This window comes from Silene latifolia, unplaced genomic scaffold, assembly GCF_048544455.1.
Source record: "Silene latifolia isolate original U9 population unplaced genomic scaffold, ASM4854445v1 scaffold_75, whole genome shotgun sequence".
In the NCBI taxonomy this organism is placed as follows: Eukaryota; Viridiplantae; Streptophyta; class Magnoliopsida; order Caryophyllales; family Caryophyllaceae; genus Silene; species Silene latifolia.
The window spans coordinates 22,438-50,359 of NW_027413661.1; the positions used below are offsets into that span (position 1 = coordinate 22,438).

At 35.1% G+C, this 27,922-nt stretch overlaps 3 protein-coding genes across 4 annotated transcripts; all 3 read right to left on the reverse strand.

Moving 5' to 3' along the window:
- Positions 1-5,462: 5,462 nt before the first annotated feature.
- On the reverse strand, positions 5,463-8,630 carry LOC141640241 (ABC transporter G family member 1-like). The gene is made up of 8 exons (XM_074449096.1): positions 8,213-8,630; positions 7,858-7,937; positions 7,298-7,762; positions 7,117-7,200; positions 6,913-7,035; positions 6,556-6,750; positions 6,374-6,460; positions 5,463-6,283 (listed from the first exon to the last, which is right to left on the reverse strand). Exons 1-8 carry the CDS (start codon positions 8,580-8,582, stop codon positions 5,630-5,632), a joined length of 2,058 nt encoding a protein of 685 aa, XP_074305197.1. The 5' UTR covers positions 8,583-8,630; the 3' UTR covers positions 5,463-5,629.
- Positions 8,631-8,838: 208 nt separating this feature from the next.
- On the reverse strand, positions 8,839-18,543 carry LOC141640240 (uncharacterized). 2 transcript variants are annotated; one of them, XM_074449094.1, is made up of 11 exons: positions 18,057-18,160; positions 17,325-17,514; positions 17,023-17,245; positions 16,798-16,939; positions 16,513-16,713; positions 13,442-13,573; positions 12,386-12,514; positions 11,320-11,735; positions 10,722-10,938; positions 10,164-10,354; positions 8,839-9,353 (listed from the first exon to the last, which is right to left on the reverse strand). In XM_074449094.1, the coding sequence occupies exons 2-11, from the start codon at positions 17,509-17,511 to the stop codon at positions 9,176-9,178; spliced, it is 2,016 nt and encodes a 671-aa protein (XP_074305195.1). In that variant the 5' UTR covers positions 17,512-17,514; positions 18,057-18,160; the 3' UTR covers positions 8,839-9,175. The 2 variants fall into 2 exon arrangements, with proteins under 2 accessions (XP_074305195.1, XP_074305194.1); XM_074449093.1 differs by having other exon boundaries at positions 8,840-9,353; positions 17,325-17,503; positions 18,057-18,543.
- Positions 18,544-20,851: 2,308 nt separating this feature from the next.
- LOC141640251 (uncharacterized) lies at positions 20,852-26,069 on the reverse strand. Its single transcript, XM_074449103.1, has 5 exons — positions 25,627-26,069; positions 25,104-25,331; positions 23,623-23,706; positions 21,867-21,996; positions 20,852-21,775 (listed from the first exon to the last, which is right to left on the reverse strand). The coding sequence occupies exons 1-5, from the start codon at positions 25,962-25,964 to the stop codon at positions 21,134-21,136; spliced, it is 1,422 nt and encodes a 473-aa protein (XP_074305204.1). The 5' UTR covers positions 25,965-26,069; the 3' UTR covers positions 20,852-21,133.
- Positions 26,070-27,922: the final 1,853 nt, after the last annotated feature.

Here is a 27,922-nt window from a genome sequence, read left to right on the forward strand (position 1 = left end):
GTAAACCATTAATGTAACACGCTTAAACCGTTATTAATAACACGATGAAACTATTATTGTAACATAGTTAAACCAATATTGTAATACGTTAAGCGATTATTGTAACAAGAATTACACGATTGAACATTTATCGTAACACAACTAAACCAATATAGTAACATGATTAAGCCGTTATTGTAACACGATTGAACATTTGATGTACCAATATAGTAACATGACTAAGCCGTTACCGTAACAGCATTAAACCATTATTGTCGTAAGTTACACTTTTATCCATTATCATAACACATTCATACAGTTGATGAAACACGATAACCAAGTAATTATTCCTGTTGATCTTCCAAAGTTCCATCAAGTTATAATTCTCAAATTTAATCTAAATACTAAACACTTCAACAGTATAAACTAACACATGATTTCTCTTATCTAAATTCATAATTACATAACCAAAGCAAAACACAACCTCGTTTTAAGTGATTGTTTTTCTAAGTAACAAAATCATCAGAATTCGAAAACTTGAGAGACACAAAAAGAATGACCAAAAGATCTCTACCTGAAAAATCGAGTTATGATCCACACAATTTAAACACAAAAACGCCTGAAATCACGAAAACTAAATAGAAATTTGTAGGGAAAAAAAGCAAGCGTGAGAAGAAATAGTTTAGATCAATAACGGAGTATTTCTTCAAGTTTATCTTCTGTAAGTTAAGTCATATTTTAAATCTCAAGTTTAATCTAAATATGCTAAAAACATCAACAAGGAGTAATAAATTCAATGACAAAAGAAAAATATCGTAAAATTACCGTAAAAACCGATATTACACCATCACCATAACAGAGATTTATCTTTAGAATAACACGATTAAACCGCTAGAGTAACACCTTCAAACCAGCGGATCGGGCTTGAGCAAATTTACAAGGATTTCGTAACATAATCCTCGAACTCTACCATTCAACATCACTGTCCATTGCAAATCTATGTCATTAGTTACTGATTAGGATGCGATTCAAATCAAATTCCTAAGCTAATTTAATTCCAGCAAAATACCACTCATTTTATCACAACAATACAAAATAATTAAATAAATAACACTGAAATTTAAACACCTCAATCATATCCAACAATAAGTAAATCAAAGGATACGATTTTGAGCGAATTATGATCTCGGTTCATTTTTTAACCTAATTTAATTGTCATTAAAAGGGACTAAACAACAAATCTAGCAATTTGTACCTGATTTCATCTCGAATGTAGGTTAATTGCAAGAGAACAGACTTTCTGATTAACATTGGAGATTTAATGGAGCAGTCGTTGCCGTCGTTGTAAGAGTTCAAAAATAATTTGTGAGAGCCATTGGGAGAAGATTGAGAGACGGAGGGAAGGAAAATTGGGGGAAATAGATCGATCATAGAGAGAGAAAGTGAACTGACAAAATACATGAATAAGCGCTTTTATAATTAAACTTGGAAATGACCATTGTACCCTTAATGACGCGCGTTGATTCATGACCGTGAGATCTCCTTAATCTGACGGTCCAGATTAGTAGGACGGACTCACCCTAAAAGCTAGACTCAATAGATCCTAATTCTATATATATATATATATATATATATATAGAGGCAAGTTCTAATGAGTCCATCAAAAATGGTGAGTCCACTAAGTCCTAATCCTAACCATTGATCTCTAAAATTGATGGTTGAGATTTTAAAAATTTAAGATGAAAACTTTAATGTTTTAAAAATGAAACTTTAATGTATGAGTGTAACTTTATTCTTTTAAAATTATAACTTTAATATTTAAGGTCATTTTATATATAAAAGTTAAAATTTATGTTACCATTTTTTATTTTAAATTTATAAAAATGATTTTTGAGTGTAATTTTATTGTTTTATGAATGAAACTTTAATGCTAAAAATTTAAACTTTAATTTTTTTAAACAATTTTTAATATAAAAAATTAAAATTATTTAATTTTACTGATTTATAAAAATAACTTTAATGTTTTACGAGTGAAACTTTAATACTAAAAATTAAAACTTTAATTTTTTTTGCCAATTTTTTATATAGAAATTTAAATTTTTTTAATTTTACAGATTTATAAATGTAACTTTAATGTTTTACGAGTGAAACTTTAATGCTAAAAATTGAAACTTTAATTTATTTAGTCAATTTTTTATATAAAAATTTGAATTTATTTAATTTTACAGATTTATAAATGTAACTTTAATGTTTTACGAGTAAAACTTTAATGCTAAAAAATTGAAACTTTAATATTTTTAAACAATTTCTAATTTTAAATTCTTTAAAAATATTCTAATTTTATGAATAAAACTTTAATGTTTTAAACTCGCAACTTTAGTCATAGTTTTTGAAACTTTATTTGTTTTTAAGATTATAACTTTATAATAATTTGAATTTATGAAATTTAAGTCCTCAACAAATATAATAGTCCCATATCAGCGTAACTTTTAGTCCATAGGAGCGCAATTTTAGTCCATATAAATGTAACTTTAACACATGCCGCTGAAACTTTATTTTAATAACAACCCACAACCACAACCACCACCCACAACTACTCCAACCACACGACCCATGAACATGAGACCACAACAACCGCCTCTGACCACCAGCCATGACGTCCCCATGCACCCCATGCACCAACCGCCATCACGCACCACACATATGAAAAAAAAAATTGAGAAGGCCACGATAACACCACGACCAACCCCGCAAATGACCCCCACCACCACCACCAACCACTATAGATCTGAAAAAGCAAAAAAAAAAAAAAAAAAAAGGAAAGAGGCGGCAGCAACAACCGCCACCAACACTTCTACATGACCTACCAGAGCACCACGACAACCACCACCATAATCTGAAAAAGAAAAAAAAAAAAAAAGGAGAAAAGGGAGAGGCGGCAGCCACGACCGCCACCAACACCCCCACATGACCCACCAAAACCGCCACCAACACCCCCACCACGACTGTAATCTGAAAAACACGAAAAAAAAAAAAAAAAAAAAAAAAAAAAAAAAAGCGAACGGAGAAGCGAAAGAGGCGGCAGCAACAACCGCCACCAACACCCCCACATGACCCACCACACTCCACAAACACGAATCATTTTATCAAATCTGGGGGAAAAAAAAAAAAGGAGAAAGGAGGACGGCAGGGAACAGCGGGGAAGAGTTGTGGTGGTCTCGGATGGTTGCCGAGGGACGCAGACGACTGGCGGCGAAGAGAAATGGTGGTGGCGGTTGGGGAGGATATGCGGTGGTGGCGGGGTGGGAGGAGGAAGAGGAGAGAAGAGGAGAGGTATTTAGAGAGAGAAGTGGGAGGGAGGCAACTGAAATGAATGAATGAATGAATTAGGGTTTTTTTGGTTTTATATGTCTTTTTTTTTCAGAATTAATCTTAGCCATTGATTTTGTTATAATCTAATGGTTAAGATTAGGACTCATGGACTCACCTAAGAAAGGTGGACTCATTAGAACCTAATTCTATATATATATATATATATATATATATATACCTCAAATGTTTGAGGTATAGGTTTCTCATACTTAGGTGGGGTGGGGGGGTATATGAGATTGATACTTTGGGTATCAAATCAAAGAGTTAAAAAAATCTATTTTTACTCATAAAAATAGAAATATCCATATTAGTAATTTTTTCTTTTAAGATCTTTTTTTACCATGAAAAATGCAAATAATGATTTTTAGTTGACATTTTTAAAACATTTAAGAAGTAACCTATTAAAATATTAAAAATATATAAAAAAAACTATATACAAGTTTTAATTAATTAATATATGAAAATTGAAATGAGAATATTAGTACATAAGTAAACAGTACAAAGTCAATAAAATAGACATACAAAAAAGTATATTCCTCATTCCTGAATTGAACCAAACACAAGTATTAGGACATTAGCAATAGAAGAACCCCTAATAGGTCTGTTCTCATGTCATATAAGATAGTATACAAACTCATCTACCTACAAACCTTATCCCAACAATAAATAAACTTCTTCAAGGTTTCATCACATGGCCCACCATACTATTTCTTCTCTCACATTCTCTCTCCACAAACCTGGATACTATATTATAACCCCTCTCATCCATGAAGCTCAACACCCATGTCCAACAATAGAGGGTTTGTAAACAAACCTCTAAAATAATTGACACATCATCTTACACAGGGGCGGCCAATGAATTTTGGTGGCCCTGTTCAATATCTAAAGGTGAGGCCTCGATACATAAATAAATTTCATTTTCAAATAAAACCAATCAAAAATTGCCGTTTTAGGAAAAATACATCATAGAAAGCAATATATTGTTCTTAAAGAAGTAGACAATAAAACAATCTCCAATGACATTATTGAATTTGTTTGAATATTTTCTTCTTCTTTGCATTTTGAGAAGCAAACCCTAGCACACACGACGGAAAATTTAACAACTAGCAGAAGACGAAACATATAAGCAAATGAGCAATTGAGAAAGAAAAAAAGACCGAGAAGTCACCTGGGCTATTGAGGCACAACTATACAATTCATTATCGGCTGAATTCCAGTAAATATATACAATTAACTAAAGAAAAAGTTAGTATTTAACAACAAAAATAGAAATTAAAGAACCAATGAAAAAAAAAAAAAAAAAACTACTCTCTTATAGGACCGTCCTATAGCATAAGACAGCCTAATATAAGAAATTAGGATTAAAGATTTAAAGCCTATGAAAATGGGGAGATGATGAAAAAGTAAAGTTTGGGCCTTTGAGGTTTGTATAAGATCTTTGAAATTGAAAAAAAAAAATGTCCAGGTTTACCGGTAAGCCTGAACAAATGCGTTATTGGGAAAGTCCAGAACAAATGAGGGTTTGCCATTTGTTTTAGGGAAAGAGTAAATTTTAGGCCTTAGAAATTTATCATTTCTTTTATTGGGTCGTTGTATATTGGGTTAGGATTTAGGAATAGTAGTAGTTTTTCAATTTAGCTAGTAAGTAGATCAAGAAATTTTGGGCCCCTTATACACTTGGGTCCCGGTGCGAAGAGCTGAAATGCTCTATATGTTGGTCGCCCCTGATCTTACAAACTTATTGACAAACCTCTATTGTTATTGCCCTTAGGGATAGAGTTCCAAACTCATACTACCCTGGGTTGATTCTTGATTTTATACTGATACCTTTTATGCGAACCAAAAACCTCCTTAATTAATTTTGTAATCTAGATTAATGTTGTCTTTATGCTAATATTTCTACCTTTGAGAGTACACTGACAAACTATTTTTTTTTTATTCAAATGAGTGCACTATATTGTAGATGAGAATCGAGCTCTCAACTTCATGGCTGGAGTAAGAGAACTCTTATTACTGAAAGCCTAACTCTGTTCTATGCTAACAAACTAAAATATGAGAATGGCGTATATAAATAATACTCGGAATGAAAGATTGGTTATCAATAGAATAACTTTTGAATGAAATCACTTATCATTTACTTGAATATCAAATGTACATGCTTGGATATGGAAGTAGAAAATTAATAAACAATTTGATCAATGGAATAAAAAAAATTGCAACAATCATATACAAAAAAAAACAAAGGCTAAAAAGTTGTGAAAAAAATATAGAATCAGACTTAATCTTGCACAACTTGGTTGGAGTGTTGTTTAGAAGATGACTTGAGGGATGCCACCATTGGCTTCATCTTTTCAGTAAGCTTAATGATACCCAAAAACATTAGCCTATAAACAACCACCATACCAAACAATATAGCAAGGTCTACCCATTTGGAGTATCCCATTTCCATTTGCCAAAAGCTCCTCAACACCTCATCTCCGGTAATAATCGCGGGACCTCCAACTTGATTGTTAGGAAATGTCAACCCCTTGTACTCATTCTTAAAGAACCCTTGATTGGCATACTTATGGAAGGAAAAGTAGTACATAGGGTACCTCCAAATGGGCTTAGGGAGATCATTAGGCAAGCGAAAGAAGCCGCCATTAAGCATCATCACACCTTGAATTCCGGCACCTGTTATTATGCCCATGAGGAAATCTGGAACCAAGCTCGCGACAATCATCATTAGGCTCTCTACCAACATCATGCACACAAATAACACCAATGAAAAGAAGACAAAGTGATCGAATCCTCGTTGAAGACCAACAAGATAGTAAGCTATTGCTCCCGGAATCAAAGAGATGATCAACAAGTAAGGAATTGACGAGATTGTGTTCCCTATCACGTAAACACCAACTCCATAGTGTCCATTTAGCCTTTCTCGTTCAAAAATCTACCAAGTTATGCAACAAACAAAATATCAGTTTGAGTCTTAATCGCGGACAATAACCAAATACCACATTATTTACTTTGTTAATCTCACCTTCATGTCTTCCACAAAGGAAGGGAATCCTCCTATTGCCATAAAAGTCAAGAAAGCTGCCACAAACATAAGCATTGCTCCTCTAGCCTGTCAATTTTCACATGCATAAAACTAGTGAGCTCATTACTAGCAGCAAAATAATGAAAACACTACCGTAACTTGTGAGTTTTTGGAATTTTCACCTGAATGGAGCCATAAGAGTGACCAATATCATGAAATATAGTACCCACACATAAGCAAAGAGCTATATAAACTCCGAGTCTAAGCCAATAATAACCCAAGTCGCGGTACATATTGACAAAAGAACGTTTAGTTAGAACCACAGATTGTGTGAGGAAACTTGCATTACTCCTTTTTGATTTACTGGATCCTCCTCCCTGAAAATGTTTTTGGAGTATTAAATAAAGTTCAACTTGGAAATTCTTTCAATTGGAAGGTATTAAAAATATAAAAAGAAAATTATGCTAGATTTTTGAAATTGTCTTTTGTGGCTCTGTTATTAATATACGGAGTAGATGTTATTCACATTGAACCTTTACCTGTTGGCATATGTCTGAAATATGTTGTTCAACTTTTTGATAGGTTTGTGATAATCTATATGAATTTGAAAGAATTTTGATGGCTTCTTCAGCGCTCGACATTTCATCTCCTTGCTCAACATCCTAAAATAAGAAGAAAATTGTAAGCAAATTTAGTCCGGTTTTTTAGTCGATTACATTTGTTAAAATGAAACAAGAACTAACCTCAAAGTCCTTATTGATGGTTCTCAAGTAATGATCAGATGGGTTTTGCATGGTTGGACAGGGGTAGCCATTCAAAGCAAAATGCTGTTAAACGAAACACAAACACAATTAATCCAACACCAATGAAACTAACGGAGGAGACACATCATCATAATTCATACCGTGAGTGTTTTAACTTTACCTCATTAGCATTATAAGTCGGACCAAAGTAAACAAGCTGTCCACTAGAGAGGAGACAAAGATTATGAAAGAGCTCGAAAACTTCACAACTCGGTTGATGAATGGAGGCAACCACAGTCCTTCGATCAAGTTGAGCGAGCTTGATAATCCGACTCATGACATGGTAAGAAGCCGCGCTATCAAGACCACTAGTTGGCTCATCTAAGAAGAGGAGCTTTGGCCTTGTTAATATTTCAATGCAAATACTAACTCTTCTCTTTTGTCCTCCACTTAATCCTTTCACATTCCACCCTCCTATTCTTGTATTCAAACAACCTTGTAATCCCATATCACTAATCGCCTCATTAGCACGATCTAGTTTTTCCGATTTAGTCATGGAATTAGGTAATTGAAGTTGAGCTGAGTAGTACACAGCCTCTTTCACGGTTAGCGTTGTCATTAAGGTATCATCTTGCGTCACGTATGCCTAATTATGCCGATAAAAGTTTAATTATGTAAGATTAGCTGCATGATTAATTATAAAATAAGAAAACAACTATTCCTTCCATTTATATCTCTTACAGAAGTTCCAAAAGCAAGTCTTTGTCTTTGACCATTGATCAGAATATCCCCTGTTTGCTTGACGTCGGAACTTAACCTTCCTATTATTAAACAAACAAATTATTAAAACGGATGTCCAACTTAATACACAATGCTAAAAAAATAAAGCCTAACAACCGATAAACACCACATCTGACCGCGCTCATAAGTCGTTACACAAAATGACACGAGAACAACACATCTGAATCAGAACTGAAATTCAAAATGACCCGGTTTAACCTGACCCAGCCAATATAATACAGCCTGAGAAGCTGGAATGACCGTCTGCAGGGTCTTAGTAGAATAAAAAAGATCATGTAAAGGAAAAGGACATTACCAGCCAAGGCATCCAAGAGAGTAGACTTGCCACAACCAGAAGGGCCCATAATAGCCAGGACTTGACCAGGCTCAGCGAACCCAGTAACGCCTTGTAGTATGGAACGTTGGTTAGCTTTGCCATCACTCACTGTTACCCACAAATCCTTCCATGTCAACGACACTCCTTGATTATCATCCCCTAGCTTAGGAGATAATACTTGATCATTACCATTAATAGTTGTGCTAAACGGAAAATATGTGCGTGAACTTTGTTCTTCGCCTTCTATGTCAACATGAACATCCCCTGCCTTATACAAGGGCCTTGTCGGGCTTGCACTTGGGCTTGGGCTCGGTGCCCATCTCAACACTTTCGGGTTTGTCGAATCCATTGGTTTAGTTAAGCAAGAAATGTTGATGGTTTGAGACTTTGAGATGAGAGTCTTAACTCTTAAGAGGTGAAATAAAAATGCCAATTTAGTTGCATGGTATATAGAGTTTGAATAGCAGCCTTTAAAGAATAATGCTACTTGCTATTTGGTAATCACAAGACTTTCTTATTTTGATTAAGATAATCAAGAATATTACATTGAGTGTCAAGTATTATTATAAATATAAAGTGATTAAGCAGTCTTAAACAATGACAATGGGGTTCGGTCGTTGGACATCCAAAACCAGGGAAACTACCATCTTTGACGCACGACTGGATGCTTATTATAATACTAAACTAAACTAATAAATTAAACACACTACTGTATAATTTTGGTCAAAATAATCCAATGAGATTTTGTGATTTTACAATTGGAGGTTTTGTACTGACATTACAATAAATCTTTCCATCCAAAAAGGGATTTGAGTCTGACAACTTCAAGAAGCTCGTGACTGGAGAGAGAAGTCTGGCCCCAGAGAAGCTTTTTACTAAATCTGCTTCTCATTGCCACCTGTGATCATTCATATGTCGGTACAACCCAAATGAATTGAACGACTACGATTCCATCATCTTTAAAAGAAAGGCCGTCTCAACAGCCATCTCCTTGGACTTCATGTACCTATTCTCTTCCACTAGCTCGGTCGTTAGGTTAAGAAGTATAGGCCGATTCGGATCGTGCACTGTCCGTTCTCGCACACGTGCAGCATATTTCGCAGCTTCCCATACTCCAAACCTGGATTGGTGGGGAGTTTAGAAAAAAAAAAGTCAGTCACGCATTTCCTGCTTATCATCACCATTTCATAAATACACAACAGTTGCTGAACGGAAATTAATAAATAATACAGATTTGGAGATCTATCATCAAAAATTAATTACGGAGTACAGTGTAAAGCATGCAGGGCATAAATGCAGATGGTGTCACATATCAACCTGAAGAAAACCCTCAACATTTAACAATTTTTGCAGCAACTGATGAAATAGGATGTCTTTTATGGGCCAACTATATGCTACTCCCTCCGTACTTGTCAATAATTTACGTTTTCCATTTTAGTCCAACCCTTTCAATAATTTACGTTCTTTTGTCTATGTTTTTGGTCAAGAAAGTCTCTTGGACTTTCTACCCACACTTACATATGATTACATAAAAAGTCAAATCAAATGCAAATAAACTATTTTCAGCACAGATGGAGTAAATACATTTCTCACGAGGTTGGGCAGACTGGATCAGGCCGGATGTCAAGGCCAATTTTACAATATCAACCGGCCCAAACCCAGCCCAACCTAACACATGATCACCTCTACTTTAGGGTGTTTTTACAATAAAGAGCATGGCAATAAGACATATCTAGAAGTGTGAGGACGCAGCTAATAAGGCATTGCCATGGTTCAGTGCTTTCTGGTTAAAATCGATGAAACGGTCAATGTAGAGAAGTAGAACATCTAGTTTCTAAGACACAGTGAATAATATCAAGACTGATTAATTGAAAAACTCGTGCAGTGATATGATGTGATATTAAGCCAATAAACAACATAGAAGTGTTACCTCGTGCTAAAAGATGAAGAAATTAGGACAGCAGGATAAACAGAATCGTCCCTGATGTTATCATAGGGAGAATAACTGCGCATGGCTTGAAAATCATCAGTGTCCATTGGATACCCAAACTCTTCAAAATCAACAGGTGTGAGTGGTAATACAGGATGGAGAAGAGTAGTAGTTGGATCCAAGAATGGAACCTGTAAAAGCATAAGACAGAACATGTACAATCAGATAACAAGGGCATTAAGCAACAGCTATGGTTGATAGAGGTATCTATAGTGACAACCAAGTAGTATTGATATAGAGGTAATCAGTAAAATTCGACCCAGATCAACGCCGTCCAAAATTTTAAGATCCAGATGCAACCCTTCACTATCGAGGTCAATCGACAAGAGGTATATATATTATCTCTCTTCCAAACTTACAATTAATAATCCAATGAAATGTTCAGTTGTTTCAAGCACAAAGTTTCTTCCATATTAACCAAACGGCCATGGGTAAAAACGAAACAAAAATAAAGCAGAATATACCCCGAAAGGATAGAGTGAAAGTTAAATTGAGAACCTTCAAAACAGCAGCTCGGAATAAGTGGGGGCAAGAATTAATGGCTGAAGCAACTAGAAGCCCTCCAGCACTATACCCCCACGCAGCAAGCTTGTCTTCATGCGTAATTTTTTCGTCAACCAAAAAATTAGCACAGCAAAGGAAGTCTTGGATTGAATTATGTTTCTTAGTGCGCCTCCCGTCATGGTGCCACTTCTTGCCTCTACCACCACCACCTCTATAAAGAGTGGATCAATTTACAATAAGTTAGTGATTAGATACATCATTAGAAGCAATATTCTCTATAAAAGACCAGACCGCATTAATTATTAGAAATTTAGAACAGAAACCATAAGATGAATACAAAAATAAACTACCAAATACAATCAGTCTTAGGCAAGGCAACTTACAGTTTACACTCATACAGTGTACACTGTACAATATATCCATCCACAAGATCAGGACACATTTAAGTGAAAACAGTTACCCAGAGAATCCATTTTACAAGATGCTTGTGTAATGTGGCCTTACACAAAATATTGTGATTATATCATAAGAGTGAAACAATTCAGCAAAGATAGAAGAAATTTTAAAAATTGCATGTGATAAAAAAGCAGACCTGACATCCGCATATGCTATAACCCAACCACGATCAAGAAGGCTTTTCAGTTCACTACGCCAACGCTTGTCCAACAACTCACCATAAGCTCCGTGCCCATGAAGTAACGTAGGGTTCTGTTTTTCGTCTTTGTTTCTGTGAGAACATACAACAGTTAACGGTACATCCACCCCATCATGTGATGAAATGGTGTACTTTTCACATGCATAAAACTCAGAAAGGTCATTCCATGGGTTATCATCTTTTTTATTTTCACCGGTGTCAGATTCAAAATGTAGAGTAGTAGGTGAATGATCATCAAGTAAGGAAGAATTTTTCCCATAAAGAATCTTTGTCCTCTCGTGAAGCAAATTTTGTTGTTGAATAATGTTCCACTTGCCACTAAAAAGATCATAATCAACAACTGCAGCAGGCATCTAGAGAAGAGAAATATCCACAAATTAGTCTACGCCTTAGTAGCACAGTAATCATTTGCTGGTTTCAGGGACGTCAACCATAAGAGATGATAAAAGCAAGCTTAATATCATTCGTAAGTTGCACAATTCATGGATAACCTAGGGGATAAAAATGTTTCCTCTACATTACATAACGGAATATTAGGCTACCGTTACGTCGTTGCCACTTATATCACAACCTGTCAAAAATGCTAAAGTTTTGGTGACTGTCAACCGGTAATCAAACAATCACCATTTATTTACCAGTATTTCCGTAATTTAAACTACACTACCCATTATGATACACAAAAAAAATAGAAGGAAATATGTAGTATAATTCCAAATAAAATGTATGTAATTGTGAAAAAGGGCTCATGAGAGAGAAAATAGACTCGAAACATGGAAAATCAAATCAAAGTTCCGATCTTAGGGCGTGAACACTAACACATTTGGTGGAACATTTTTGAAATTAGAGTTGCTTTAGCTGCAACCTGTTACATTACACACTGACATTCTAATAACAAGATTTCGCAACTGTTACTACTACAGTATTTTCATACCACGGTATAACCAGGTCAATGGGCCTATCAGAATTGCTTGAAAGGTGAAAGTGAATAGGAATTATTTCATACCACTGGAGATGAAACTGTGAAGCGCATTGTGGAGGATTGGAAGTCATAATTTGACCCTGGTAAAATTTCACAAACATGGCTTGGCAAAGAAAGGAAACGTGGACAATGCTCTGCTAAAGGAACTGTTCCCTGAAAACATAACAGAGGGTAAAAGAACATCAACAATCATGAAAAATAGACTTCGACATTAACGACATGTAACAATCAGAAACGGAAAGAAACCTTTGACGAGTACCAAATACTGCCACTATAAACACCTCAATGAAAGAGTGAGACACAATAACAGAATACATATTCTACAAAAGCAACTAACATTGTGTGGTGAGAAAAGACATATTCAAGTAATTCAGCTAAATTAAACAAGCATGCTTGACAATAATCTATGTTTACTCAGTCTTGATTGTAAGTATCCGATACGAGTGCAAGCCCAAGAGTCAAACTTTGCTATTTTATAAATACTCATCTTCTTTTTGTCTAAAATTAAGCTCCTAAGTGTTATACTCATATTCCGAGTGTCAAGTGTCAGACACAAGAACAGGAGGCAATACGAAGAGTCAGAGTAACATGGTCAATACTACATAATTTTGTAACATAAACATCTGGTGAACAAGTTTGTTGCTTTCAATGATGAATAAAAGAAAAGTTCTATCACAGATTATTCCTGCAGAAACATACTAATCATACTATAAGTTTCTCATTTGAACAACTCCGTACTTCTTAGCGTCACGTTCCCAAGGGGTTTTATCGTTAGTCATAGTTCGCATGAAACGCATATGAAGGACTAATTACAAAGACAAGAAACTGAGATTGAAGCATGCAAAGTCAACAATGATAAGTTTGCCTAACAATTACTTAGATCAACTCATATAATGACAAGTGTGTACAAATCCAAATCGGTTGCTGCTCTTCCCAAGATGTCACAGCAAGCGACACTCACAAAATCTTTCAACAAAATTCTTCAATCCTGAACATGAATACTTTCACATCCTGAAGCAGCCTTGGCCTCTAAGACAGTAAAACTGAATGGGGAGCAATATAACTTATAAAGGACCTTACCTTATGACTTGGAAAAGGTAAAGGAACTGCACATAGCCTGAGCTTTTGGCTTTCTCTTATAATAAGCACTAAGTGTGTGTTGCAGAAATCAACATCTTCGATGATCATATCAGGATCATCAGCAAATACATTCTGTATTGAGCATCAAAAGCCAGAGTTAAGGAATGGTATCGGGTTTATAAGTTTGACAATCGACATCGTCATCTATCATTTCCAATTGAATATGAATAAATTACGGTCTAGATAACATGAAATAAAAACCATAAAACATACTTCCTCCCATCACATCTGTTCTTCCCATTTGCTATTACCTATTGTATACAAACTTTTTACTAATTATCACCAATCGTGATGTTTTTCTTTACAACTTGACTATACATTATAGCACTTTGTTACAAATTGGTACCAACAATGGATTCTAATCACATTTTAAAGAAATTTTAGCATGTCTTGTACATTACATTTATTTAATCGGCCATCAAATAGGCACAAAATATTCAATATAAGAACTAAACCAACTCAAACTGTTCATTTTAGCCATATAGGTAGGGGTGAGCAAAATCGGATATCCGATACGGTTTTGGAAACCGTATCGGATATCCGGTTTTTAAAGTCCCCTTTTTTAGTATCCTTATCCGATACGGTTTTTCCGTATATACGGAAACCGTATATCCGGTTTTTCCGTATATCTGGAGACCGTATATCCGGTAACCGGTTTTCAACCTCACTTATGTAATTTAATATATATTTTTTCTTTTCTATGTGTGATTGTTGGGTTTTTTAGTAACTTAAAAGTGTTTTAAAAAGTTAGAGTAAGTAAGTTATAAAGTTTAATACTAATAAGTTTTAATCACCAACATATTGGATATTTTGTGACTTATATATATATATATATATATTTTAATATTTTATTCTTGGAAAAAGGCAACCGTATCGGATACCGTATATCCGGTTTCATATTTTGCCGATCCTTATCCGATAAGGTTTTCAAAGAACCGTATCGGATATCCGGAAATTCGTATCGGATATCCGGAAATCCATATAATTAAATTCGTATAGCGTATCGGATACGTATAATAAAACCGTATCGTATAATTTTGCTCAGCCCTACATATAGTTACCAATTTGTAACAATCTTATCTATATTAATACAAAAGACAATACTCAATCCTCAACGCGCCACGTCATTAATGCAGGTTTTTTTTTTGGAAATTCATGTTATGGTGGGACCCGTGAGTGTACAATGTATTTATTTCTCCAGATTTCCGTCTTTTCAAACATGCGATAAATTCCGTCTTACACAAATTCTATGAAATAATATTATGAAAAAATTCTATGAATTAATATTATGAAATAATTTTATACATTCCGTGTAAATAAAATTAATAACATATACGCAGATTGAATTACAAATGCGAGTAAATGAAATTGAATTACATAATTTTTAAAACAAAATTACATAATAATAAAATTACACAATTTCAAAAAGGAATTATATTTATATACGGGATCGAACATAAAACGCAAATGAATTACATACATAATTTTTTAAAACTACATGGTACAATAACTTTTGTTAAAAAAATAAATCTTGACGGAGTATTTACTTGGAGTATTAAATATTCATGTATTTTGGTTAATATTATTGTACCATGCAGCAACAACATCCCAACATAATTTTTTAAAAGTACATGGCACAAAAAATTTTGTTTAAAAAAAAATCAATTATGACGGAGTATTTACTTGGAATATAAAACTCGACAACTTAACTATCAGCCGCGCACACCGAAAATGGTAGGTGACAATGATAGGCAACCGAGTTAATTTAGTCTTCAAGTAGAATTTAAAGCAAATTTTAATTTTTTTAACTGTAAAAACATAAATAAATTTTAATTTAATTTACAAGTGATTAAAATTTTTTTAATAAATTTTTTATAATAAATAATTCGCAATTGTTGTAATAAATATTTTTTTAATAATAACACGATGAGTTAACAGTTGAAAAACTTTAAAATATGTGCTTTTTAGAAAAAATAATCCTCTCAGATCTGTATAGAAAGTCGTTCATCACCGATGATTTATGTATTTGGAGCAAAAATTATGGCAATTTTACTATCCGTCTTGCACTCTGAATTCGGAAGATGACAATGATAGGCTACCGAGTAATTTCTACTTCTACAAGTACGAATGATAGGCAACGTTAATATCGTCATGATAAATTATGTAGATCGTAGATTTAGAACAACTAGATAAGTACAATAGAAATGCAAAAACAAATATACATCCAAAAACATTAATACTGACCAAATGCATACCCGTGCAATTTTGCACGGGTTTAAAACTCGTAATATCATAATAGGTAGCAATTTTGAAAAAATAAAAAATAAAATTATATTAGGTAGCAAATTGTAAGAAAGTGTGTTTTTTACTGGAAATCCTATTATGACATGCCTCTTTATATTGATTAACTAACAGTGTCATGGCTAACTACAGAGAAGCAATTAGCTGACAAAGACATTAATCATTGGCTTGTGAAACGAAATGTAACGAAAAAGGACATCCAATAGTCATCCATCACACTGCAGTAAAAGGTCAGCATAAATGAAATACAAGGAAACATGGAGAGAAGCCACAAGGGCTGAGTGAAATCAACTAGACCTGAATATCAAATACCAATCCCATTGAACCCATGGACTGAATTAAAGAAACATGGTGGATCAACAAAGATGAAATTTTTGCCTATAACGATAACATTCCGCCAGTGCGTCAAAAAATCCTACTAATAGCCACTAAGGTAGTCGGATGTACGAGTCTTACCTCGTGCGTTAGTAACACAAAGACATTATTTTCAGGTGACCCCATATGAAAAAATTTATCGAGAATTGCATTGCATGACTGCTAGTTTACAAAAGAAAAGTGTAGCAAATTTGGTGAGCTATTTTGCTTTATTCCATCATAATCCAGAACCAAAGAATAATGAGTTTGTACCCTCCTTGGAAATGGAAACATAAATTTTTTCGTATTAAAAAAAAACCAATAAGGAAGTAGTATCAAGCATTAGCAATAATTACCTCCCAGACTCTTTGGTCAGAAGCAACGTCAACAGGTGAGCGAAGAAGATAATGATTATCAACAGGCTGTCCACCTCGTGGAGCATCTGTAAATAGATAAAGGTGCCCTCCATGATGCTCAACAACGCAATGGACAAAAGGCGCACCCTCCCACACTACTGTCATTTCTGACAGTGGATTTGAAGAATCAATCATATACACCTGCGAAGCCCAGAAGCAAATTAACGCAATACTAAACCAGGTTAAGTAGAATAAGATGCTAATAACAGTATCCAACATCGTTACCTTTGAAGCTGTAGTTGATAATACATAAACAGTAATAAATTTATAATCTTTTGTGTGCCGAATGTTAAGATAGACATTCTCCTTCGACTCTTCAAGAAGCAAAACAGCATCATCATTTGACCCCAGTATGCTACGGTACAATCTAACAGTGAAGAAACACAAAATTAGCAAAATGCTAACAGGAAAAAAAAAATCTATAGATGTGTGTCAATCACTATTACAGACCTGCACGGCCGCTTGTAGTGATCAGTAACAACGTAAAACAACACTCGCCCATTCTTGGACCAAGCTACATTAGAAACCCAATCAGCTTGCGGCTTATCACACAGCACACCATTATTCAAGTCCCTCACTGATAACTTGAAGAAATCATTGTCTTTGTCATACATTGTGTAGGCAATATAACGATGATCAGGTGATACTTCAGACACTTCCTCATAAGCATAACCTACAATTACATAACTAAAGATCAAAAATTTGCATAGCAAAACTAAGCATCCCAAACAAAAGATCAAGCGGAAAAGGACCTCCAAATCTTTCAGCTTCATGATTGTAATCGATCAGTTTCTGCTCAATTTTTATCCCAGACGTAAAATCAAACCCAGCAGATGGAGACTTATGTGAAATAAACTCTTCATTCAAGCTCGCTAATCTCCGACAAAGAACTGGAAATTGTTTCCCTTCCTCAACCCGCCTATAGTACAACCTGTACATACCCTTGATTAAGTAGAAACAAACAACTATTCAGCAATAGAAAACACTTGTATTAAAAAGGAGCAAGCAGAGTCGCATCCAGGGACACATTCATGTCATACATATACCAACAAAATAATTGACAAATCGGTAAATGTAAACCGGAGATTCATAAACACGGCCATGAACATACCATACATCAGCTTAAAAACAAACAGAAAGTGCACCATAATCATGAAGAATGCAAGCGAAAATTGGGCGAGATGGCATGACCATAAGACAGAAAGTACGCAGGGGTTGCCGTCCCTTAAGCAATGTAAAATACAAATGTTTTAGTTAAAAATTTGGATCTTTCCTTAAGTTACTCAATTTAACACTCCAAATGGTGGGACACACGATAAGAAGCTAATTAGAGAAAGATTCTTAAGAATATATCATCAGAAATTGATGTACAAACTAATATTTAACCTCGTAATTGTTTAAGGCCACATTTTAGAAAAACCGATCCTAAACCCTGAAAAAGCACGGCATTAATGATAAGAAGGTGTTACAAAAAGCAGACTCACCACGGCCCCCAACGAAAAGGAGGAGAAGAGAGATCATAAGGCAAACGAGAGGCGATTTCGGAATGAAGTTTACTCTGAAGACGAAGAGTGTCAAGTAAGACAGCTTCAGTGTACTTCTCCTCTTGTTCCATGTAAACATCCATGTGTCTCATTGCCACCTTGTCGCTCAATTTGGACATCCAGCTGTAGTTGTCTTCCCATGTTACTCCATTTGGTCCTGTCATTGTCTCCGCCTTCTTCGGCGGTTTTGGCGGCGTTGGTGCCAGCGGTTTTGGTGGCGGTTTATGGGCTTTACGGTGGGCTTGCCGGAGGAATTGTGAAGTGGGTTTTGGGCCGCCGTGGTGGGTTATAGCTCGTCGGAGGAGATGGCTCATTTTGTTGGTGAGTCGAAGTGAAAGGTTTTGTGAGGGTTTAAACTTTTCGAGATTATTCAGGCTGTTACGGACTTCCGGATCAATTTGGATCCTCCTCATTTCTTTCTCTCCATTTCCTCTATAATACACACATTTTTTAATATATTTCTCTACCATTCATGAAAACATTATTTTTATAAAACGATTACAACCATCAGATAATCACGAGATTTGACCCGAACCATTTAAAAGAGATGGAGGTCCATTTCTTTTGAGGAAATGGAGAGAATCCAGACCGGTTACGGAGTGCTTTGTTTTATTTAGACCTGGCTCAATCGGTTCGGACAATTCAAGTTCGGGTTGTTTGAGTTTGCAATAATTTGGATCGGGCTGGGTCATTTTCAGGCGGGTTGTTCTCAAGTTATTTGGGAATAATGGTCAGTTTGCGATAATAAGCATTCAGGTTTCGTGTTAGATTGGGCCCTCAATTCGGGTGGGTTCGATTTATTCGGATCGAATCAGTTTTGTCAGGTTTATTTATCTATACACACTCGAGTACAAGGTGGGATTGTCTAGGACTAGGGAGACGGGGTGTTCATTTAGCTGATCGTCTATTTATCAATCAATACTATATATTAAATCCAGAAACCAAGGGACTTTAATGTAATTAAAGAAAGTTATACAAATTAATTATACTATATAGTTTTAAATCAATAGCAACGTGTGATGGACCCGATTAAGGGATCTCAATGCAAATATTATATAGTTTGGTTTAAAATTAAATTATATAAAAGCTTGGTAATTTTCCTAAACATGGTCAATTTCCTTAAAATAAAATAATTAATTAAGATGGTCAATTTCCTTAAAAAAAATAATTAATTAATTAAGATGGTCAGTTTCAAGGAGACTAAAAAAAAAGAAGATGCCTGGTAATTTTCCTAAATATTTATAGGAGACTAGAAGATGGTCAATTTCCTTAAAATAAAATAATTAATTAGTATAAACATGCACACTTATGATATTAATTATTATCATCATAAAATTATATAATCCCTCCTATTCTAAATAATTCTCCCTATTTCCTTTTTCGTCTATTCACAATACTCTCCCTATTTCCTTATTTGGCAAACTTTTATACTTATTTTAATCACCCCACCCCACAACAATACCCCACAATACTCATACTTTATCTTATTTTAATCACCTTACCCCCACAACAATACTTATTTTAATCACCTTACCCCACAACAATACTTATTTTAATCACACAATACTTTTCCTCTCTCCAATCTCCTACCCCACTACAATACTTTATCATATAATATTCCCCTCCTTTAATCCCCGTGCCCTCCATTAAAGGGGAGGATTATTAAGAATAGGAGGGAGTATTAAATTTAAAATCTATGCAATTTTATTAAACTTTATAGTTTATTAGATGTATAGAGATGTTAATTATTTAACATACAAAAATATAATAAGTAGCTTATAAATAATTCAAGTTAGATTCCCTAATATATAATATTACATAATTCTTTCGATTTGATTTAATGCATATATGTAATATATTTATATAAATATATAATCCTCTTAAAATTGCATGCCTAATTTCGTCAGTAAAGAAAAGAATTATAGTAACATTGGATATAGTTATATGATAGTAATCACTCATTTGAATAGTAAAAGTAACAATATTATCAACGAGATTAGTGAGACTTGTAGAAACAACAACGGGAATAGTGAAATAATCAATATTAATGCGGCAATAGTGAAAGTAACAATATTACGGCGGGAGTAGTGAAATTATCAATATTAATGCGGTAGTAGTGACACTGTGACAGTAACAATAATTACGGCGGGAGTAGTGAAATTATCAATATTAGTGCGGTAGTAGTGACAGTAACAATAACTACGGCGGGAGTAGTGAAAGTAACAATGATTACGGACAAGTAGTGAAATGATATTATTATTGTTTCATTAATAAGAGTAAAATATTAATAGCGGGAGTAGTGAACTTGTCTCAAAATTTATTTCATCTTAATTTTAGGATATGTTATAAAAAAATATATTAATGATAAATGTATGGGTTATGCAACTTTAAGTAATTTTATTAAATGAAAAAAAAAATAATGGTAAGTAGAGGTAGCCGGGCGAAACCGGGCACCAATACTAGTTTAGTCTAAAAGAGAGTCAACTCCAATGTTTGGATCCAACCAATTTGGATTTGCGTCATAGTCCAATTTATATGTTCAGTTCGAGTTAAGTCAATGTAATACAAAACTAAAATCAAGTACAATCAAGTACAATCAAGTACATGCCTGTGTCGTACCCATTGTCATCCCTCAGCGGAATAGCCTTTTGAGACTTCATCTTAAAATATTTGAAGAAATGAAAAAGAACAAAAATGGAGAGGGGGGCGGGAGTATAAAATCAGCCAAGTAACCAGAAGAATAAAAATGTCAAGGTAGATGAATATCTTAGAGATTCTACAATGTGATGGTAGTTTTCATGATTACATCGTCATCAAAAGTAACGTCATTTCTGAGCATCTGCTGTCTATGCTCTATATCACCAAAATACAGATAACACAGTCCAACTAGATTGGCCTTCAGTACCAAGCAACCTTCCCGAATGAGAGTTTCGTAACACAAAACCTGCATGGCATTACTCTAGTAGCGCGACTACAATGAACTAACTTCTTAATTTCCCTCAAAAGTTGCCGATTCTCTACATGGCTTCAACCAACGTCAACTCCTTGCTTGCAATTTGCTTACCAATGCCAAAATTTTCAATCTTAGACCTTTTTCTTGGTCTTCCAATTACGCTGGGACTCTTTTTGTCGTGAACAGGCTCATCTTCAACCACGTCAGCATTCACCTCAGGGATCTTTTTGTCAGGAACAGATCCATGTCCTGCCAAGTCACCAGCATTGCGGTTTTCTTTCTTAGAGTTCCTACCTGATCTTCTAACTCCCTCTGGCGTTAGATTTAGTTCGGTATCAGGAGTGACCTTATTCTTCTTGTCATGAACAGGCTCCTCTTCCAGCACGTCAGCATTCACCTCAGGGATGTTTTTGTCGGGAACAGGTCCATGTCCTGACAAGTCACCAGCATTGCAGTTTTCTTTCTTAGAGTTCCTACCTGATCTTCTAACACCCTCTGGAGTTGCATTTGGTTCGGTATCAGCAGCAACGTTATTCTTAGATTGAATGCTGATTTCCGTCTTATCATCAGTTGGTACCTCCATGCCCTCAAAGGGAAGACATCTCTTAGCAGATTGCTGAGGGTCGGAAACAGTGTCAGCATCCGGAGTAGCGCGTTTTGTTTGTATAAGATAATGTGCCACTGATTTATATCCCAATTTGCTGATCTATTACAGGATACAAAAACAGATTATTTCACTTAATCTTGTGATCCATACTGCAGAGAAAATCTGAATACGTTGAAAATGACAAACATACCCTTTTGTACAAAGGGCCAGTTGGATACCATCCTTTTGCTTGGCGACACAAGCTGCAGTTGCAAATCCCACGACAAGGCGGGCATATCCAATTTGGATTTTGGTTGGCCTCTACCACATGCTCTCCATATCTGTGATAAAAGACTTTATGTAACCCGGAAAAAACTTAAAACTACTCCGTATAAACAAGTGAAAAGTTCCAAATCCAGATCATGAGTTGACTTCTACACTTATAAGTAATAATAGGTATGTAGCTGCATGGATGGATAGGTACCAGAGACAACATACTGCCAGGAGTCCAGGACATACAGAACGTACAAGAAATGAACTTGGGAGTAGGACAATAAAAGTGGAATGGAGCGACTGCCATGAGAGAATAAATAGTTTGTTTTGCGAATGATAGGGTTATTACTAGCACATTATCTCTTCACTTGAAGATAATCAGTAGCCGCAAATTCATTATTCAGACTTCTTGTTGGGAATACAACTAGAATTCTTTAACTCTTCAGCTGATGAAGGAAAATAACCATTCATTCATATACCCCTAGTTTTAATTAGGGTCAGAAGAATGATACTCCATGTTAAATATCAGATGGGATGCCATATACGGAGTATTAAATTTTAGGAGGGATACAAAATGATTATTTTATTATCAAACAGGACAATATATCATGCAAGCTATAAGGCTTTGAAAGCTATTGAGACTGTATTTTGAGGCACTCTCGGCCGCTTAAGACACAATGACAAAGATCGAGACTGCCAACTAGATTAAGTCTCAAACCAAGATTCAACATCATGATCAAAAGTAACACAAACAAAACAGGGACAAGGATGTTGGCTGGCGGCAAGGTTTGTACTCAGTAAGGGATTTGAAGGCTATTATACATGAAGTAAATGGCAACATGGCTGTTTTAATAGTAAAGAGAATGGTGAATAGAATATATGAAGTAAATGTCAACATTAAAGCCATGCAGCCAGAGCATGCTATACCAAACAGGCTAAAAGGACCACGAATGAGGACAATATATCTAGTCATTTATAAACATATTTTTCTCATATATGAAAACCAACATTGCATGATGTTAGCAGAAATAGAAAGGTTTCAAGACACAAGACAGTCGAGGTCAAAGGATAAAGAGGAGAAAGTAGCAGTGTAGCACAACAAAAAATTTTACTGCATGATATTTCTTTAATGCTTCTAAAGAAAGCTGGATATCAAAACGCATCAGCAGTCCCCCTGAAGATCCACACGAAAAGGTTAATCCTGCCTTCAAGCATTATATACCAGAACTTTGTATGCTTCCATGATAATCAAGTTTTATGGTGGTGGGCCCTCTCTAGTATGTGTAGGCAGTGTAGCATATAAACTATAAAGTCGTGAAACACACAAGTTCCCGTGGAACTATACCAGTATACCCATCATAGATATTCAAATTAGATTGCGAATTACGGATAAAATACTCTCTATTCATAGGCAAACTCAAGAGGACAACTTCGAAAATCCACACTAAAAGGTCAATCATGTCCTCAAGGATTAGATATTCAGATTATTATGGTTAAGAACTTAAGATGAACTATTTGCATGGGCCAAACCCCAAGTGGTAGACATAAAAAATCCACACCAAAAGGTCAATCCTGTCCTCAAGCATTAGAAGTATAAAATTAGAGTGCAATTTATATGGATTAGATAAACCCTATATATTCACGTGACAAGCTCAAGAGGGTGCCTATGGCCAAGATAACAAAGTATGGCGCACCTCATTAAGAGACAATCTCCGCAAAACTGCCCTTGAACGAGACTGCAAGTGCTGCAGCGGGTACGTTGCCCAAGAGTCTTCTGCCTGAAAATGGATGCATAACATTTAAGTATTCCAGAGTTGATTTAATCCAATACAGTCTCTAGTATTCTCCTATACACGTTAATAAAAGCCCAGAAATAATCCATCATAATGTGAACCTCTTTTCCGCTAAAATAACAAAAAACATCATAGCATTCACAAACGTGTGAAGAAATTTATGTGTTGTGCAAGGCAGAGCTGAAGAAAAGAACGGATAAAAATATGCACTATTTTAATTTGCTTAATCGTGGTTATATGTCTTATATCTACAAGACTGCAAATGAAAAGGAACAATAAAAAAAAACTCTTTGAACCTTGAAACGTGTGAAATAAATTCTGTCTCAGATAGTGTAACAGTTTTCCAGAATACTCAAGAACACCTCGCGTTTGAGGTCTTTGTTATTACAAGCTTTTAATAAACAAGTTGAAATAACATTCCGAAAAGAAGGTCAAACGGGTCAATGAAAGTGAAATAAAGACAATTAATACTAAGTTAGCCTTCATGGTATCAAATCTTGGCTGCAACACCACATCGTGAGGAAAAATATTACAGAAGAGTATTGTAGATTCTTGAGGTGGTATAGACCACATTTATGACGCAGTACCCGAGATCAATCCTCAATGACTGATTCCACGATCAAAAGTCAATCCGAGATTTAATGCCAAGGTTGTCATGCTCCCAAACCCCCCACTTTTAACTCTAAAGCATGGTAACCTTGGCAAAAATGCTTAATTAATTCAGCACTGGATCAAATAGAGTAATAACGTGATCAGAGAATCAAAGACCGGCACTAATCTAAGGAAAAAAAAAAATAAGGAGCAGCCTTGGATTCTGACACATGTTATAACTCACATCCTGGAACAAAACTAGTGTTAGTTTCCGCTCTACCACAGGTAAGAAAATGTTTTTTTATGGAAAGATAATTTTATTACATTACATAACAAGAATTAATATAATGCTACTTTGAAGGACACTTTTTAAAAAAAAAAAGGCGACAGGAAAATTTAACGTTATTAGCGAACGTGCTACCGGATTTTGACGGGTAGGAGGTATTTAACTCTATTAAACTGTAAAGTGGTTAGCTTAAAAAAAAGATCTGCCATAAGTACACTTTCGACTGTCGGATGGTACCAATATGTTGTACTACTCTATCTTTTATTCTAATCGATCTGGATAATCAACTTGTACGCAGACAAATAAAAAGAAAACCATGTTACGAGAACCATCAAAAAGTGAGAACATTTGTAGATTTTCCTACGCATTTGCTGAAAAATTGTCCTACGTATTCAAATCCAAGAATCCATATCCATGTAAGAAACTAGCAGAACACATATGAAGCTGCATAAATTGGAAAGTTAGAAGAACAAGATAAGGAGCTAATGATTGAGATAACCCTGACCGGCACTGATGGCAAGTCTTGCCATTAACTGGATCGTAAATTCTGGTACCATCTGCAGAATATCCATCCACGAAAAATGTCCAAGGCATCTCTGTGTTCCCCAACAACTTATCATGCTCCTCCGTATAGACCTCCGGCTTTGCTCCCTCTTCTAACACAATGTCTCTGCCTCTTTTCACTTTTTCTTCCTTAGGCTCCGCGTATGAAACAGCTGGAGCATTTTGCAATCTATTTAACAGCCAATTAAGCTAAAATCAATAATACATACCCAACTAGCAACAGACAGACAGTCATATGATATACTCCGTAATCAAATCAATTTGTTAAGTATCAAGAATACCATCACCATGTCGAAATTAAATGAAATGAGAAATAAGATTGCGTCTCCGTATCAAATTAACTAATCGAAATGATAACACTACAAAATATAAAATTTCCATCTCAATCATTTGTTTAACTTAAATTAAAATATCCCTTACACAGAATAAAACGATAAAATAATTGACTGAGACGGATGGAGTACCTAGAAGAGCGACGGCGGGGTTCAGTGGGGCCCAAAGAAGGGGACTTCAAAGGGGTAACTCGATCAGTAGAGGATCTAGGAGTGCGTCTCGCCGGAGTTGAAGAAATGGATTTGAATTGAAGAGAAAGATCGACGATTCCAAGTTTCATTAATCGTTCGCGATTTTCCTTGATTCTAAGCTCTCTAGTTTGCTCATAATCTGAAGCTGTTGTTTCAGTGATTGGTTGGGTTTGTTCATTCTTGAGGTTGGTTTCAGTATGAGGAGCAGGGGTAGGAGGAGGAAGAGGAGGGGTTGCTGATTGTTTTTCAGGAATGGTGTTCCTTCTTGTGATGGCCATTGTTGTGGAGTTTTGAATTAGGGTTTTTTTTGGGGGAAGTGAGTGTTATCAACGGTATAGAGAGAGGAAGAGAGGGGGTTTTTTGTTGGTTTGAATTTTGAATGTGTGGAATGCTAGGAGAGTTATAGGTGGAGTGACTAGTGAGTCAGCCAGTGTGTGACAACCTGGCAAAGTGGCAATAGATAAGATCAATGCCCATGCTCTTATGTTTCACTTCGAATTCACTAGTTTTAGGGTTAGTTTAAGAGGTCGTTTTGTTTGTTAGACCATCCTCAAGCAGTGGTCGCGCTAACTAGGTCGCGACCTGATTTTACTCTTAATTGTAACTTATTAATCTTGACCCATTTTCACCCTCCCAAGCAGAAGATCGCGACCTAGGTCATCAACCCAATCATTATCCACTTTACAACATTCCCAATCATTGTTTTTTATTGTTTTATTATTGTTCAACCAATAAGAAATTGACACGTAGAAGGTCAATAAGACCCCTCTTTTGATCAACCTTGGTCACAAATTGACCAACCTTGGTCACAAATTGACCATTTCTTGTTTTTGGTCACAAATTAACCACCTTTGGTCACACATTAACAATACTAATTACTTGATTAACCGTGACCAAGCAAGGTCACGACCAAGCAATTGACCTTGCTTGGGGATGGTCTTATAGGAATTGTAATTTAAGAAAGTGCTAATATTATACACTTCACGTAAATTGGAAGTAACTAGTAAGGGAGTGTTGGTTAGAATGCGGGAAGTAAGGAGGTTTTTGATTAGACCTTTTGTAATGGATTGGAATGGATTTATACCTATCTATGCACCCCCAAGTAGCCAAGTTACTAACTCCATTCCACCCTATTACTACTACTCAATCCATTTCGGGATCAAACCAAACACCTATGAGCAGGTATGAAGTTCTAACTCCATACCTTTATGGTATCACAATTCATTCTAATGCTTTGAACCAAACAACCCCTAAGTTCTACGACAATTCTCACTTACCTAGGGGACATTGTTGTCAGAATCGTGATTCGATCTAACGATTCTACGATTTTATGATCCAAAAATGCTTGACCGATCCTGGATCCTACGATTCTATCATAGTTGTAGAATCTTACGATCATATTAATTTGAAAATTTCTAGAGATGGGATCATAATACTATCCTACGATTTTACGATCCTACGATCTAATTCCATAATAAAAAAAATTAAGGGATATTCTACGGTTTACCCTCGAGTTTTTCAGTTTTATATGTTGTACCCTGACATTTTTTATATTCTACATTGTACCCCTAAATTTCTTACTATTTCTCTATCATGACCTCTTTTAACTTTCCATTAACTTTATCACTATCAAACAACCGTATTTTGACCTTTTTTTCTGACTCGTTAGTGTTCTTAACACCATCCTAAGTGAAAAACATCACAAATCACTTTCTATAAGCACAAATTACTATTAAAAAACTTAGTTATGATTCATGAAATAATAATGCAGTTTTGATGAATTTTTAGTTAGATTCGTATACTATTTGATAAGTTATTGGGTAATTTGGCGAGTTAATAAGTAAAGGAGTAGGCTATCGAGTAATTGGAATGCTAAATAAGCGATTTAATAGATCAATTAAGAAAATAACATATCAAAGACAATAAATAAGGTCATGGTACAGACTAATGTATAGAATTCAGAGGTATATCATAGAATTTCAAAAATGTTGGGGTACACCATAGAAAACCGAAAAACTCGAGGGTACACCGTAGAATATCCAAAAAAATAATATATATTTTTATATAATGACACCGTAAAACCCAAATTTCGTGTAAGTTGTTCATACAATGATACTAAAATCATTAATTACCAATATTTTATGAATAAATATTAATAAATAAGTGTTTTGATTTTCAATTATATGTTTTTACCAAAAAAAATTATATTTAGTGAGTTTGTAGAATCTTGCGATTC

Coding starts and splice junctions, on each gene's coding strand:
- LOC141640241 (XM_074449096.1), bottom strand. CDS start 8,582: ATGGATTCGACAAACCCGAAAGTGTTGAGATGGGCACCGAGCCCAAGC. Junction 6,751..6,912: donor TTTCAGACATATGCCAACAG/GTAAAGGTTCAA, acceptor AAACATTTTCAG/GGAGGAGGATCCAGTAAATC. Junction 6,461..6,555: donor ACTCTTATGGCTCCATTCAG/GTGAAAATTCCA, acceptor GAAAATTGACAG/GCTAGAGGAGCAATGCTTAT.
- LOC141640240 (XM_074449093.1), bottom strand. CDS start 18,529: ATGAGGAGGATCCAAATTGATCCGGAAGTCCGTAACAGCCTGAATAAT. Junction 17,504..18,056: donor CCTTTTCGTTGGGGGCCGTG/GTGAGTCTGCTT, acceptor GGGTATGTACAG/GTTGTACTATAGGCGGGTTG. Junction 17,246..17,324: donor TGAAGCTGAAAGATTTGGAG/GTCCTTTTCCGC, acceptor ATGTAATTGTAG/GTTATGCTTATGAGGAAGTG.
- LOC141640251 (XM_074449103.1), bottom strand. CDS start 25,964: ATGGCCATCACAAGAAGGAACACCATTCCTGAAAAACAATCAGCAACC. Junction 21,997..23,622: donor GGAGATTGTCTCTTAATGAG/GTGCGCCATACT, acceptor CTTTTATCACAG/ATATGGAGAGCATGTGGTAG. Junction 21,776..21,866: donor CTGGCCCTTTGTACAAAAGG/GTATGTTTGTCA, acceptor ATCCTGTAATAG/ATCAGCAAATTGGGATATAA.